Consider the following 16,009-nt stretch of genomic DNA (forward strand, 5'->3'; position numbering starts at 1 on the left):
ACTGCCTCAAGTGGTAGTTGTGCTTCTTCACACTGCATGTCAAAGATGCTGGCCATAAATTGTCGGTATACACCTTTCCTTTGAATTTCTTCATGAAATTTGCAGCAAGGTGACGCATGCATTCCCTATGCTCTACTCCAGGGAACACATTGTCCACGGCCACTTCTAAACCTTTGCAGGCATCTGTATGAATGACCAACCCATTGGGATGTGCAATAGCCCGGCGGAGATTATGCAAAAACCAAGTCTAGCTCTCCTCAGACTCTGTCTCCAGCACACCATAGGCAATTGAAAAATACAAAACTATGTGCATCAACTGCACAAGCTGCTACTAACTGTCCTTTAAACCTCCCTGTGAGAAAAGTGGCATCAATAGCCAAATAAGGCCTGCAGCCTGCCAAAAAACCCCGGCGACAAGCCTCAAAGCAGACAAAAACCCTTCTAAAGCATTCCTTGGTCTTTGTCACTCCCCTGAATGTGTACTCCACGGTGTGGTGATCAATATCTACAATACTACCTGGGCTTGTCCTCTCCACTTCACCTTTGAATGAATACAACAATTGAAAACTTTCCTGCCAGTTACCATAAATAGAATCCATAGCATGTTGTTTACCATTGAACAACCTCATGTATGGTAAATCTATCTTGAACTTATTTTTGATGTTCTTCTGCAATTCCTTTGGACCCACTTGCTGGTTTTCTTTCACCCACTTTTTTACTTCTTCTGCCACCCATCTTGACTTGGCTCTACTGATTGTATCCTTCCTAAGGGTTGATTCCTGGCATGTGTGCTTAAAAGGGTTCACTTTGACCTGAACATTAGTGCTATTCTGCATTTTAGATGCAAGCAACCTCCATGGACAACTCTCAGTCGGACAGTGCACTCTATAACATACTTGATCGCTCTTGTCAACTTTGAAAGTACGTTCTACCTTGATGCAGTATGTCACATGTGCATTTCTACACTCATTCATGGATGCAAAAACTGTACCTTTTTCCATTTGAGGGTTCAAAGGGTCCCATTCAACAGCTGCAAGGTCTTCGTCCTCACCCATCGCGTCATCATCCACATGGACTGCATTGTGAGCCTCATCTTGGTTTTCAGTCCGAGGTGCCCGTTGTAAATTCCGAATAACATCAGAATATAGCTTCTCTTCATCAACCCCAGAATTGTAGCCATCGGGCTCCACTTCAAGGGGGACCCTACTGCTGTTGCCCACACTTGTCGAGCCACCACGTCGCCGTGCACCAACTGAACTGTTCTGGCTAGAGATGCCATTACGACGACTTGGTTCTCCCCGAGATGTTGCACCCGCCATCCTAGGTCCAAATGCCTGCTCAAGCACATCAACTTACAGCCTCACATGAAAATTATCTTTCTCTTTATGCCTAACAAACATGGTAGCTAGCTCTTCATCATTACTAACTGTCACCCAATTCTTTTCCCCATCATAGTATTTGTATACCACTTCATCAAGCAAACCCCAAGGATATTGGCTACAAATTACCTCCCCAAATTGTCTGAAACTCCAATTACTAGCCATTGGCAACCGATAATCAAAACCTCCTTGGTATTTCTTCTTATCCTTCGCATCGAACATGTACCGGTCCCTTCTAATGTGCACCATGAAAGCAAACCGCAACTCCATCCTAACCGGCGAAAAACAGAGACGCAATCAGCACACTAATTGGGCAAACCTACTCGAATCGAGTGTTCAAATGCACAACTAAGCTCAATCCAAACAAGAGGCGAGACTTACCCCTCGGGAACCCAGTCTTGGACGCGGCGGATCTCCGGCCCGATGCCTGCCTCGCCAAATACTCCGGGGTCGCCGCTGCTCACCATTTCTCCCTAGGGTTCTTCCTCCTAGTTCAAATAGCTCCAGCAGCCCCCCACCTTTGAGCGCTCCGGCCGGGCGCACGGAAGGAGGCCGCGCCACGGATCGAGCAGGTGGCGGTCGCCCCACCCGTGGCGTCGCAGGAAGGTGGTGGGCATCACAGGTAGCCGTGGAGCGTAGGCGCAGGGAGGTAGCGGCGGAGCAGGCCGTGCAGCTGGTGGCGGCGCAGGTGTTGGCCGCGGCGCAGGTGGCGGCGGCACAGGACAGCCGGCCGGGCGGATGGGTGTGAGCTAGAATGATTTGGGGATTTAGTTGCACGGGCCTACATGTCAGCTCCGGACCCACGTCCACGCGGTCCCACGTGTAAGCTCCGGACCCACAACCACTAACGCCGGCAGGCGGAATGGACTCAAATATGGCCGTTTGGCCTTGTCGTAGTTGCTGTGCTCGGACTAGGGGCAAAACTGAGGACAATTCGCATCTGAGGGTAAAACTGAGTACATGGACACCACTGAGGGCAAAAGAATAATTAACCCAATTAAAAATGGACGTCTATGGATCAACACTTAAGCATCCGTGTTCCTATCTCATTTCAGGTAGAACCTACGCACTAGAATTGCATCTACAAAGTTATTGTGAATAAAGAGCCCCCCTGTTTGCTCCTAGAGCCAGCTCGAGCTGAAACCTCACTCCTGCCGCCGTCACCCGTCACTGCATGTTTCTTTTAGAAACATATATCTTATGTCTCTGAACTCTTTTGAAAGTATAGAAATGATTCTTCAACTTTAAAACCAGCAAATCTTAGTATCTCAAATTCTAAAACCGGATTACTTTAGTTCTTTGACTCAACAAAAGAGGTTTCATGCTCACTTGGCGTGGTGTTGACTAGTCATCGCCTAAGTGGAAATCTTCTTCCTTCCATTGTAACCCGGCTGGGTTTTTTTTGGAGCAGTTGGCGCGCGCCGAGCAACAAGAGAAGAAGGTAGGCATGGGTCTTGTGTGGCTAGAGGCGGGGCACAAACAGGGCGCAGGAGGCCAGGGGGCTGCTGCACGGCGGACCTTGTGGGATGAGCTATTAGCACGACATGAGTCTCACTGGATTACGGTAGCTATGTTTACAAGCTCCGCTCCTTACAAGCACATCAGTGTCGACTCTGAGAGGGGGAAGGGCCAAGTGGAACTAAGGTTTTAAGATAAGAGGTAGCCGCCGCCGTGCCGTGCCTTGATCGATCTTCGATCCCCTCTCCTGGGGTTCCCCATCTTATACTCCCCCATATATACCTATATTTTTGTTCCAGTATATAAATCCAAGCAAACAACCAATTGCTATTCAACTGTCTAGAAAGGTACTCCTTCTGTCTCAAAATGAGTGACTCAACTTTATAATAACTTCAGCACAAAGTTAAGTCACTTATTTTAGGATGGAGGGAGAATAAGTTAAGCAAGAGTTATCATCCTTTCTATAAAAGCATGCTTTTTCGCAAATGCTCTGACATGTATAACTGAACCAAATGAACAATTCTATAAATACCACAACTCAAAAGATATAAGTGAAATGCATAGAGCATTCTACAAATTTATGACCAATGTGTGTCTCTCCCTATGAAATGTGATCAGGATATGATGATTGTAAAATACCAACAAGTAAAGCAAACAAAAAATGCAAAGGACACTCCAAGAATAACATGAACAAATAAAAATTAGATGTTTGAGACTTCTTGAATATTTTTTTGGGTTGCCTTGGCATCCCCAAGCTTAGGCTTTTGCCTCTTCTTATTCGTCTCGTATCAATATCTCCCCTAGATCTTAAAAACTGCATTCACATAAAACTTTTATTAAAGGATTAATAAACATATGAAAAAATTAACTTCATGTACTGCCAAGACAAGTTTGTATATCCTTTTACAAATACATGAATCATGCATTTAGATACCACAACGGGATACACTGGTCATTGATCAATCACAAGCTTATCAAGCATGCATGCGCGAGCGAGGGAGCCCATGCAAACGCTTGACATATAGTACATGAACTGGAACATAGAAAATATACGTATGGCGTGTACGTATGGCATGCAAACTAGTTACGAATACAACGATTATGCGTGTATAATATTCATCGATGGTTGGATGGATCAGATGGGGCAGGTGAAGTCGGAGCGGCACTTCTTGCCGCACTGGTTGAGGAGGAGGACGAGATCGATGGGGACGTCGAGCTTGATCCCGAGGATGTTGGCCTTGATGGCGGTGCAGAGGCACACAGCGGCGTCGAGGTCGGCGAGCCCGCCCAGGAGCGGGCAGCACTCCTCATTCGCCGGCACACCGATCTTGAGCTTCAGCAGGTTCAGCACGTTGGCGCACACGCCCAGCTTCAGCGTGTTGATTGAGCAGCTGCCCCCGCCGGTCGACGGCACGGGCGGTGGGAGGATCGGCGGGGTAGGGACGACCGGTGGGCAGCTGGGTCCGCAGCCCTGAGCGGCGGCAAGGAGCACCAGGTTCAGGGCGAGGAAGAGGGCGAGCTTGGAGGGCGCCATTCCTACTGACCGATCTTACTGGTCTGTGGCTAAGCTTGTAGGCTTTGCTAGCTTGGGATGGTTTTCTTGCGTTGCTTGGAGTAGTATTTATAGGCCGGCTGTAGTGTGCAGGTGCATGCATGTCACTATGAATCGAGCTAATTAGTTTGATTCTTGCCGTAGTAATTTGCAAAACTTATTTGCAAAGCCCGTGCGTGCGACGGCGGTGACGGAGGGTCTTTCCGCCCGTTCCCAGGCCGCGGCGGCGCGGGCATCCTGATCCGCAGGGTGCGGCCCTCCCGACGGTGTGGCGGATCTCGAAGGTGACGGACTCGCGGCGGTGCACGGGTGCCTAGATCCATGGGTGTGGGACTTCCGGCAGCGTGCAGGCTCCCGACGGCGGCGGGATCGGTCGACGGCGGGCTTGGGCGATGGCATCGGCCACACGGTGCCGGATCTCGTCGCTCGCGGCGGATCTCGCCACTCCGGCCTTCGTGGAGGAACCTGGCGACGTTAGGCATGGCGACGGCGCCCTCGGCTGGCGACATTCGCGGGGGCTAGATAGACGGCGTCTTGACCGCGTGAGCGGTGAGTCGCGGGTGGATCTCCTTCGTGCTGCAGGCTCTCTTCAGCTGCACTTTGTTGCTTACTATCACGGTTGTCGGCCTTGGTGCGTTCGCGGGGGCTGGTAGAGGTGACATTGGACCGGAGGAAACTCTGGATAACTCGTTCATCCCGCCGGTGGCGATGACCAGGGTCGTCGTTCTCCTACTTGCAGGCGCCGTCGAGGTCCATGCCCTCCACCCCGACCCCATGCCTGGGTGAAAACCCTAAATCTCCTTAGATTGGGCGGCGGCGGCACTACGTGTATCGTGTCCTTCTTGGAGGTGCCGCCTGGGGTGTTTGGGTGCTCGGTTTGAGGAACTGCATGCGGAGGGGATAGTACCAGTGGCAGCAGGTGGTGTTTCGCATCGGAGGAGCGGTGTGGCATCTGGCACGTCGACAACGGCGGGTCTCAACGGCATGGAGCAGCGGGGTCTCGCCAATGGGCGTGAGATGATGGATGAGCGCAGGATGGTGGCGTTGTCTGGCGTCGTGGTGGCGTTGACGGCAGCTAGACCGGGCGAGGTAGATGCAACAGTACAACACTGAAGATGGATTGGTGGCAAGTGGCTGTGGAGGCCTCATACCCGACAGGCGTCCTGGTTGAGGAATGCGCCGGACTGGTGGGTGTCCATACCCGGCAGACGTTCTGGTTGGGACCTCAGGTCTTAGATGTTAGGTTTGGCTGCAAGGTCTGTTGTATTAGAGCCGGACTATCAGCGTCCCTACATCAACTGAATAGGAGCAGCCACAGATGTTGTCTAGACGATGACTTTAGTTTTCCTGTTGTATGACTTAGTAAGGTCTTGTGTGAATAATTAATAAAGTGGTTGCATGCATCTGAAGTTTAGAAAGTTCAGATGCAGAGGCCGGGGGTTCTCCATTTCTAAAAAACGTGCAACCATTATTGTACTGCCATGTTACGTGTGTAACATCCATCATGGGAGCTTAATTGTTCGCTAATGAACAAAAACCTGAGAGCTGCGCCAGGAGACTTTCCTTTAGTTTCCAAGAAGAGTACTCCTATATGCATGTTGTCTGCTGTGTGCATATAAATATTTGATGGGTTTACAAGTGTAAGCATAATAATCTGGAGCATAGCATCGGACAAAGGAATATATCTGGCATGACTGCGCTACGAGCTGGCGTAACCCTGATCATCAAGGTCACGGGAGACACATATAGGAGTTGTATGGCTTGATTCCATATGTCTATTATATGTTTCGTACTCTGGTTTGTTATACTGGCTCGTTGGCACGGATGGACACGTACATTCAGCTTGCTGTATAATAATTAGTTAATCCAGCACCATTGGTTGTGCCGACGAAGAATTCCACACATTTGCTAAACACCAGGTACCTAAATTTTCCTTTGCGTCAGTTACATCCTGTTTTGTGCGAGGCCGAAGGCAGGGACGATGTGAGGGGTGACAACGACAAGGACGAGCAGGAGCGAGTCGAAAACTTGACTGATGCATGTTGATGGTGGAGGTGCGGCAGTTGTCGGAGTTTACTACAAATCGGTGAACCTCGTTAACAAATCTTGATGTCGTCTTTGTGTGATTGCTTGGTCCTTGGATGATCGATGGTATACCTCGGATTTATTCTAACAAGTGGTATTATGAGCTAGGTCGTTTGGAGGCTATGAATTGTTGATCTAGAGGAAGGAAGCATCGACAAATATCTGCAGGAAGAGATCGTGATGCGGGAGCGAATATCGTCGGCGAGTTATGATCAAGAAGCAGAGTTGGTCGTGTTTTGGTCTTCAAGCAGCAATGGGACGCGAGCAGGTTGGCGGCGTGTTGCACGCGACGCGAGCACGAAATCTCGGAGGAGATCGATCTGGAAGCGAGCGGGGGCGAAAGATGCTAGGGTTGCATGGCATACGAGGCGTACGGTCGCGAGACGAGACGTGCGGCGGTTGATCCACCTGATCGATCGGGCGAGCGTCACTCGGCATGTGTGTACGTGTGTTGCGATCTCGGGCGCCTGGCGGCCCATGGCAAGGCCCATCCGAGGGCGCCAGGCTGATAGCGCCGGGCTAAGGCACCGATGCAGCCGTGGCAGGGCAGCGCGGTGCGTGTTCGCTGGATGGATCGAGAAACGGAGGAATCGTGCATGGTGAGATTTGTTTGAATAAAAGGGACCGAGTCCCGGGAGGATTAAGCGTCCGCGTGTTTGAGCTGGAGATGTGCAGCAACAAGGCAGCTCCTTCGTGTAACACGTCTGTTGGAATAGGCTAAGGGATTGACAGCAATTGCTAGCATCGAGAGTTCAGCCAAGTTAGTTTTTCACAGGGTCAGTCATACAAAGAACCATGACGTCAATGGATACTAGGTTTGAGGTGGAGATGTTTAACGGAACTGGAAACCTTGGGTTATGGCAGACAACGATGAAAAAATTTATTGGCACAACAAGGATGCTTGAAGGCGTTGCGCGGTGTCAAGCCATTTAAGATGGACGATGATGGTTGTGAGGAGTTGCAGATGGTTGCAGTTAGGAAAGTTCGGCTCAGGTCAGACACATAGGGCAGTTGGCCTGGACAGTCTGACGGATCGACGTGAGTCGGTTGGTACAGAAGACTGTGGTGAGATCGGCGACGGCGACTTAGGTGCGCGATGCTGATAGTGACCGACTTCTGGGGCGTGGAAACACGTGGCGCAGGCCTGAGGGCTTGTGTGACTTCGACAAGACTATGGCGCCGGGTTGATTCAAGGTGGTGTACACATGCAGTTTGAAGTCGACGAAGCGTGGGGTGGCACGTACAACCACCATGGAGTCATGTTGAAGGTGGAGCTGGATTGAGGGGCTGTGGTGTAAGGATCCAGAGAATCGAAGCCTATTTCAGCTGGGGAAACGCGAGGGACACGTAATTCGGACTGGAGCCCAGTGGTCTGATGGAAGCGTGAAACTCGTCATCGACCGGTGATGGTCGGTGGTACTCTGAAGTGGGGGTTGAGTGGTGTGGGTTCGCGACCCTTAAGACTCGACCGGGACAGCGGAGGCTCGACGCAGTAATAGCGGCGAGGCGTGCGGTATGCACCGGGCATGGAGACGGGCCAGGGCTCTGGTGGTCATACATGTGGTGAGACATCTATGAATTTGACTCGGGATGACTACAAGCAACGGTGAAATTCTTTCAAGTTTCAGACATGCGGTCAAGAAAGGAGCGGTGATGTTGAGTTCAGGTAACTCTTATGTGTGACACCCAATATGTCAGTTGTTCACTTTCACGCAGATCAGTGATCAGTGTGTGATGGCGTTGGATGGATACTCTGGAAGTTGGGAGTACAAACTAGAGTAACAAGGAACTTAATTTTGCTCGAGTGTTGACTCTGGTCAAGAAAAGGAGGGACTACAAGTTGCGAGTGGAGTCATATGGAGTCTTTGGAGTAACAGTGATACTCATGGGATAAACTCAGGTCCAATGTACACGGAAGTTTGACGCATTGACGAATTCAAGGTGGTGAAGAATATTCGCCAAGGTAGAGTTTGTTAGAGTTGTGTCGAATATTGTGTACAAGTTAGGTTACAGTTGGACTAGGAGTTGTATTGTGTTTACATAGGATGTGGAGTCCTGTCCTAATAGGACACTTGTATCCTAGGCCTCTCATATATAGCGAGGGTAGACACACGATGTAACCTATGCCAACATAATAGCACAAGCACACAAGGGGGAGCCGGCGGCGTGTGCCGGCGCCCGGGTGGCCGGTGTGCGGTATTGTGACGGTGTCATGGGGAGGAGCGCCCGTTGTCAGGCCCCGGGGATGTAGCCATATCGGTGAACCTCGTTAACAAATCTTGGTGTCGTCTTTGTGTGATTGCTTAGTCCTCGGATGATTGACGGTATACCTCAGATTTATTCTAACAGTAGTAATTTCCAAAGCCCGTGCGTCCGACGGCGGCGACGGAGGGTCTTTCCGCCCGTTCCCGGACCGCGGCGGCGCGGGCGTCCTGATCCGCGGGGTGCGGCCCTCCCAATGGTGTGCGGATCTCGAAGGTGGCGGACTCACGGCGGTGCACGGATGCCCAGATCCATGGGTGTGGGACTTTCGGCAGCGTGCATGCTCCCGGCGGCGGTGGGATCGGTCGGCGGCGGGCTTGGGCGATGGCATCCGCCACGCGGTGCCGGATCTCGTCGCTCGCGGCGGATCTCGCCACTCCGGCCTTCGTGGAGGAACCTGGCGACGTTAGGCATGGCGACGACGCCCTCGGCTGGCGACGTTCGCGGGGGCTAGATGGACGGCCTCTTGACCGCGTGAGCGGTGAGTCGTGGGTGGATCTCCTTCGTGCTGCAGGCTCTCTCCAGCTGCACTTTGTGGTTTACGATCGCGGTCGTCGGCCTCGGTGCGTTCGCGGGGGCTGGTAGAGGTGACATCGGACCGGAGGAAACTCTGGATGACTCGTTCATCTCGACGGTGGCAACGACCAGGGTCGTCGTTCTCCTACTTGCAGGCGCCGTCGAGGTCCATGCCCTCCACCCCGCCCCCATGCCCGGGTGAAAACCCTAAATCTCCTTAGATTGGGCGGCGGCGGCACTGCATGTGTCGTGTCATTCTTGGAGGCGCCGCCTGGGGTGTTTGGGTGCTCTGTTTGAGGAACTGCAGGCGGAGGGGATAGGACCAGTGGCAGCAGGTGGTGTTTCGCATCAGAGGAGCGGTGTGGCATCTGGCACGTCGACAACGGCGGGTCTCAACGGCATGGAGCAGCGGGGTCTCGCCGGTGGGCGTGAGATAATGGACGAGCGCAGGATGGTGGCGTTGTCTGGCGTCGTGGTGACGTCGACGGCAGCTAGACCGGGCAAGGTAGATGCAACAGTACAACACTGAAGATGGATTGATGGCAGGTGGTTGCGGCGGCCTCATACCCGACAGGTGTCCTGGTTGAGGAATGCGCCGGACTGGTGGGTGCCCATACCCGGCAGGCGTTCTGATTGGGACCTCAGGTCTTAGATGTTAGGTTTGGCTGCGAGGTCTGTTTGTATTAGGCCCGGACTATCAGCGTCCCTACATCAACTGGATAGGAGTAGCGACAGATATTGTCTAGACGGTAGTTTTAGTCTTACTGTTGTATGACTTTATAAGGTCTTGTGTGAATAATTAATAAAGTAGCTGTATGCATCGTCCAGATACAGAGACCGGGAGTCCTCCTCCATTTAAAAAAAATGTGCAACCATTATTGTACTGGCATGTTACGTGTGTAACATTCATCATGGGAGCTTAATTGTTCCTAATGAACAAAAACCTGAGAGCTGCGCCAGGAGACTTTCCTTTAATTTCCAAGAAGAGTACTCCTATATGCATGTTGTCTGCTGTGTGCATATAAATATTTGATGGGTTTACAAGTGTAAGCATAATAATCTGGAGCATAGCATCGGACAAAGGAATATATCTGGCATGACTACGCTACGAGCTGGCGTAACCCTTATCATCAGGGTCACGGGAGACACATATAGGAGTTGTATGGTTTGGTTCCATATGTCTATTATATCTTTCGTACTCTGGTTTGTTATACTGGCTCGTTGGCACGGATGGACACGTACATTCAGCTTGCTGTATAATAATTAGTTAATCCAGCACCATTGGTTGTGCCGACGAAGAATTCCACACATTTGCTAAACACCAGGTACCTAAATTTTCCTTTGCGTCAGTTACATCCTGTTTTGTGCGAGGCCGAAGGCAGGGACGATGTGAGGGGTGACAACGACAAGGACGAGCAGGAGCGAGTCGAAAACTTGACTGATGCATGTTGATGGTGGAGGTGCGGCAGTTGTCGGAGTTTACTACAGATCATGTGTGCGTGCAGGGGGGTGTGGGGGTGGGGGCAGCATGGCTGTCTGGGGAGGTTCGCGGGCTGGCGGGCTGGCGAGGCGGTGAGCGGCACCGCCCACCGGCCGGAATGAGGCTGCTGCTTAGGGCATGTGCATTGGTTTAGACACCCGCCGTCTATACTAAGCCTCCACATCATCTATAGACAGCCATGAAAACACCCTTTACAATAGGTTGTCTTTTAGGCTATCTGTAGTATCACAGATTGCTAAATTAAGATGATCAATTAGTACAAATTAGTCTAAACTTAATCATCTGCGGCTGCACTGAACACGGGCGTCCACCAGTCATCCACGATGAACACGACACCATTATGGCAAGCATACGTGAAGATCGATTGCTTCTGAACGCACAACCTGCAAAGTGATCTCCTTTGATATGTACAATCTTCACGTAACGTAAGCTAGCTAGATAGATCACTATCGCTTGATCGATTTATGATTAATTGACGACCCGTAGTCTAGCACCTGCGCTGACCGTCGGCTTGCAGAGTTGCGGTGGTTTCATGTCCATCCAAGCAGCGCGGCGGCCGGTACGGAGGATCGGAAGGCTAGATCCACCGGTAGAGGAGTTAGTTGCAGACTACCGCCATACAATGCTAGAAAGCCGTCGGTAGCGACCGAAATTTTAGCGCTACAGACAATCTGCAATTTTATCGACGGGCTTCCTCTCTCTCTTTCATCCGTGCTCCCGCATACGTGGCATGATTTGATTGGAACAAAATAAGATCCGACCCCATCTCTTAAAATCAGGGAAGGAGATGATTAGATTAGAAAGAAAAAAGAGAAAAAGACAACCGTAAGATGAAGTGGGAGCACGGATGGGAGCATGGGAAGGGAGCAGGCAAGCCGGATCCAGCTAAGTCAGTACCGTTGTACATGCCCTTAAGGCAGGGTAGATCACGTGGGAGGAGGCGGAACCGTCGCACGGGTGAGTCCTCGACTCCCTCGAGGTTTCGTTTGACAGCGTTCTGGACTCAATGGTGTACAATGATTCTATCTTGGGTAAGCGGCATGTGGATGGCCTGCTTGGCCATGTCCAGGCTGAACTTGGCGGCAAGGCCTTGGTGCCGTTTGTTGAAGTTCCTGTTGGAGGCATTCAGAAAAAAGGGAAAACGGAGGCGCACCAGGTAGATGATGAAGCAACCAGCACGGCGTGTGAGGTGGACATGGAGGCAACCGGCCCAGGGGCCGCCGGTAAACTGACGGGGCCAGATGTGGTGCCCCGTCGGAACCAATGAATTGCATTGTGTGGAACTGTCGGGGTGCGGGGAACACCTCGACAGGTCGTGATCTTGTGGCTCACACTCGAGCCCATTCCCCGAGCATGATCTTTTTATGTGAAACTAGGCAGAATATAGAAAAGATGTATCGTCTTCGCAATAGAGTCGGTCTTCGTGGTTTTGAAGGAGTCAGTAGTGATGGTAATAGTGGTGGTCTAGCCTTGTTTTGGGATGAGTCTTTGTACGTTGATATTCGTGATTGCAATAGAAGATGGATTGATGCGTATGTCCGGTTACCTGCTGATGATCAACTATGGAGAATCACCTTTGTGTATGGGGAACCACGGGTGGAAAATAGACACCTAATGTGGGAAGGGCTAAAAAGATTGAAAGCTCAGGATGATCTACCTTGGCTCTTGGCTGGGGACTTCAATGAAGTTATGTGGGACTATGAGCATTTGTCGGATACACCAAGGTCACCTGGGCAAATGATAGCTTTCCGGACGTGCTTGAGGCCTGCAATCTTTCAGATCTTGGGTTCTCTGGTTACCCGTTTACTTATGATAATAAGCGCAGCGAGCGGGCTAACGTGCAAGTAAGGTTGGATCGTGCAGTGGCGAACAACGTTTGGAGGAATAAATTTCCTGAGGCATCAGTGAAGCACCTGATCTCCTCATGTTCGGATCACCTCCCTCTCCTTGTGAGGTGCATACCTGAAAATGGTGGCAGGGTGAGGTGTGTTCGGCGTTACGAAGTAATGTGGGAGCGAGAGGCTGCTCTTGAGGAAGTGGTGGCTGAAGCTTGGCGTGATGGGGGTGCCAAACATGGGCTGCATGACATAAAAGTTTCTCTAGACAAGATGATGGAAAAGCTCCACTCTTGGAGTAGGAAGACTTTTGGGAACGTGATCAAGGAGATTGAAAAGTCGAGGTGCAGATTAGAGGAGCTCATGAACATGAATGCAGATCGTAAAGAAATTCGGAAAGAGTCGGATCACTTGGACGAATTGTTGTACAGTGAAGAGATGCTATGGCGCCAACGATCCCGTATTGATTGGCTCAAGGAGGGGGATCGTAACACACAGTTTTTCCACCGGCGAGCTGTATGGAGAGTAAGAAAAAATAAAATTAAAGCCCTGATGGATAGTGCAGGGGTGAAGCACACTAACCAGAACGTGATGGAAGGTATGGCCTTGGAATTTTTTCAAGATCTTTTTACTACTGATGCCTCTCTAAATGCAGACCGGGTGGTGTCCTTATTTGAGCGAAAGATTACGGCAGATATGAATGACCGGCTGTGTGCTCCTTTTACTGATAAGGAAATTAGCGACGCGATGTTTCAGATTGGTCCTCTCAAGGCCCCGGGACCTGACGGCTTCCCGGCAAGATTTTTTCAGAAACATTGGGCTATTGTCAAGGAAGATATTATCTCAGCAGTGCAGTTGTTTTTTGCGTCAGGACAGATGGCAGAGGGAGTCAACTTGACTACCATCGTTTTGATTCCCAAGATTGATGTGCCGGTCAAGTTATCAGATTTCCGTCCTATCAGCCTTTGCAACATTATATATAAGGTGATTTCTAAATATTTAGTCAACCGACTAAGACCCATTATGGGAGACATTATTTCTCCGGAGCAAAGTGCATTTGTACCTGAAAGGCTTATTACTGATAATGCCTTTATGGCATTTGAGTGCACCCACTTCATCCGACATGAGAAAAACCCGGACAGAAGCTATTGTGCATATAAGCTTGATCTTTCTAAGGCTTACGACAGAGTGGATTGGGTATTCCTGGAGCGAGTGATGCAACAGTTGGGCTTTGATCATCGATGGGTGAGATGGATAATGGCATGTGTCACCTCGCTGAGATACGTGGTAAAAATTAATGGAGCCCGCTCAGATTCATTTGCACCGTCGCGAGGGCTACGGCAGGGAGATCCTCTTTCACCATTCCTCTTTCTCTTTGTTGCGGACGGACTAGCGGCCTTGCTGAAGAAGGAGGCGCAAGCGACACATATTTCACCACTAAAAGTGTGTCCTAGGGCACCCGGGATTTCACACCTATTGTTTGCCGATGATACACTTTTGTTCTTCCGTGCAACAGAAGGTGAGGCGCAGCGCATCAAGGGAGTACTGGATGTTTATGCTAATGCTACCGGGCAATTAATTAATCCTCAAAAATGCTCCGTCCTTTTTGGTGAACATTGCAGTCAAGGTGACAAGGATAATGTGGTACGTGTACTGGAAGTGCAGAATATTAGCTTCGAAGAGAAATATCTCGGACTTCCCACTCCTAATGGGCGTATGAGTAAGGGTCGTTTCCAGAACATCCAGGAAAAGTTTACAAAGAGGTTCATCATGTGGTGTGACTCGATGGCACAAAGCGGGAGAGAGGTGCTAATAAAGTCCATTGCCCAAGCACTACCTACATATCTAATGAGCGTCTTCAGGTTGCCTGCGTCAACTTGTGATGATCTCACCCGCATGGTGCGTAACTTCTGGTGGGGTGCTGAAAAAGGGCGGCGGAAAACGCATTGGCGTGCATGGGAGAAGCTGATCTGACCGAAGTCACATGGAGGCATGGGGTTCCGTGAGTTCCGCTTGTTCAACCAAGCTTTGCTGGCACGCCAAGCTTGGCGAATCCTCTCTAACCCGGACAGTCTGTGTGCACAAGTGATGAAAGCTAAATATTTTCCATCTGGCCTCCTTGTGGACACTGTTTTCCCGTCCAACTCTTCACCAACTTGGCAAGCAGTGGCGCATGGGCTGGAGCTTCTGAAGCATGGTATTTTATGGCGGGTAGGCAACGGGCAATCCATTCGTATATGGAGAGATCATTGGATCCCGAACGGTGGCTCTGGCAAGCCTATCACCGTGCAGGGGCGATGCCGTCTGAGAAGAGTTTCTGAGCTGCTGGATGAACGCGGTGCATGGCATATGGACCTTTTACAACAATATTTCAATCCGGTAGATGTCGAGCAGATTGTTAAAATTCGGACTTCTCCACGGCTCGAAGAGGATGTCCTTGCTTGGGAACCGGAGCGTAATGGTATCTTCACGGTTCGGAGCGCGTGCCGGCTTGCACTTGATGAACGTCTTCGTCCATCTTCAGTCGCAGCGAGCAGGGCACCGGACGGGCGACGAGCCGTCTGGGCTTTTTTATGGAAGTGCCCTGCTCCTCCTAAGGTGCGTGTGTTTGCTTGGCGGGTGGCGACGAACTGTCTGGCCACATGGACTAATAAACATGCGCGTAGCCTTGAAGTATCTAACTTGTGTCCTGTGTGTGCTACCGAACCGGAGGACACTTTTCATGCTCTCTGCAGATGTCCTCATGCGGTCGCCTTCTGGCAAGCTATGGCGCGGCAATGGAATATTCCGGACATCCGTCGAGTCATGCACACTGGGCCAGAGTGGCTTTTTCATGTGCTCGCAGACTTGTCACCAGAGGAGCGGATGTATACGCTCATGACGATTTGGCGTTGCTAGCGTGTGAGGAATGAGATCGTCCATGACAAACGACCACCGCCGGTCGAAGCCTCGACCAGATTCCTAACCAGCTATATCAACTCATTGCTAGCCATCCAGGCGTACCCTCGTGGAGATCACATCAAAGGAAAAATGGTGGCTGCGCCTTTGTACAGCAGGAAATTGTTATCACATGTTGAGCGTGAGAAGCCATCAGCACTTGGATGGGAGGCACCACCGACCGGCTGGGCTGCGCTCAACATCGACGGGTCCTTTTCTGCCAAGGACGGAACTGCAGGAGCTGGCATGGTCCTCCGGGATGAACATGGAGATATTATTTTTTCGTCTTGCCGTGAGTTAAGGCAGTGTGCATCACCACTAGAATCTGAACTTGCTGCATGTTCAGAAGGCATCTCCCTGGCTACCCAGTGGTCTGAGCTGCCTTTTGTGATTCAAACGGACTACGCAGAAGTGGTAAAACTAATTGAAGGAGGTATTGGCGACCGATCGGAGCATATGATGTTGATCTGCGAGATTACTTCGC

The 16,009-nt window shown here is 50.8% G+C and overlaps 1 protein-coding gene across 1 annotated transcript; it reads right to left on the minus strand.

Moving 5' to 3' along the window:
- Positions 1-3,693: 3,693 nt before the first annotated feature.
- LOC123154677 (cortical cell-delineating protein) lies at positions 3,694-4,420 on the minus strand. The gene has a single exon (XM_044573341.1). The coding sequence runs from the start codon at positions 4,369-4,371 to the stop codon at positions 3,973-3,975; it is 399 nt and encodes a 132-aa protein (XP_044429276.1). The 5' UTR covers positions 4,372-4,420; the 3' UTR covers positions 3,694-3,972.
- Between the last annotated feature and the right edge of the window lie 11,589 nt (positions 4,421-16,009).

This window comes from Triticum aestivum, chromosome 7A (genome assembly GCF_018294505.1).
Source record: "Triticum aestivum cultivar Chinese Spring chromosome 7A, IWGSC CS RefSeq v2.1, whole genome shotgun sequence".
NCBI classification, from domain to species: domain Eukaryota; kingdom Viridiplantae; phylum Streptophyta; class Magnoliopsida; order Poales; family Poaceae; genus Triticum; species Triticum aestivum.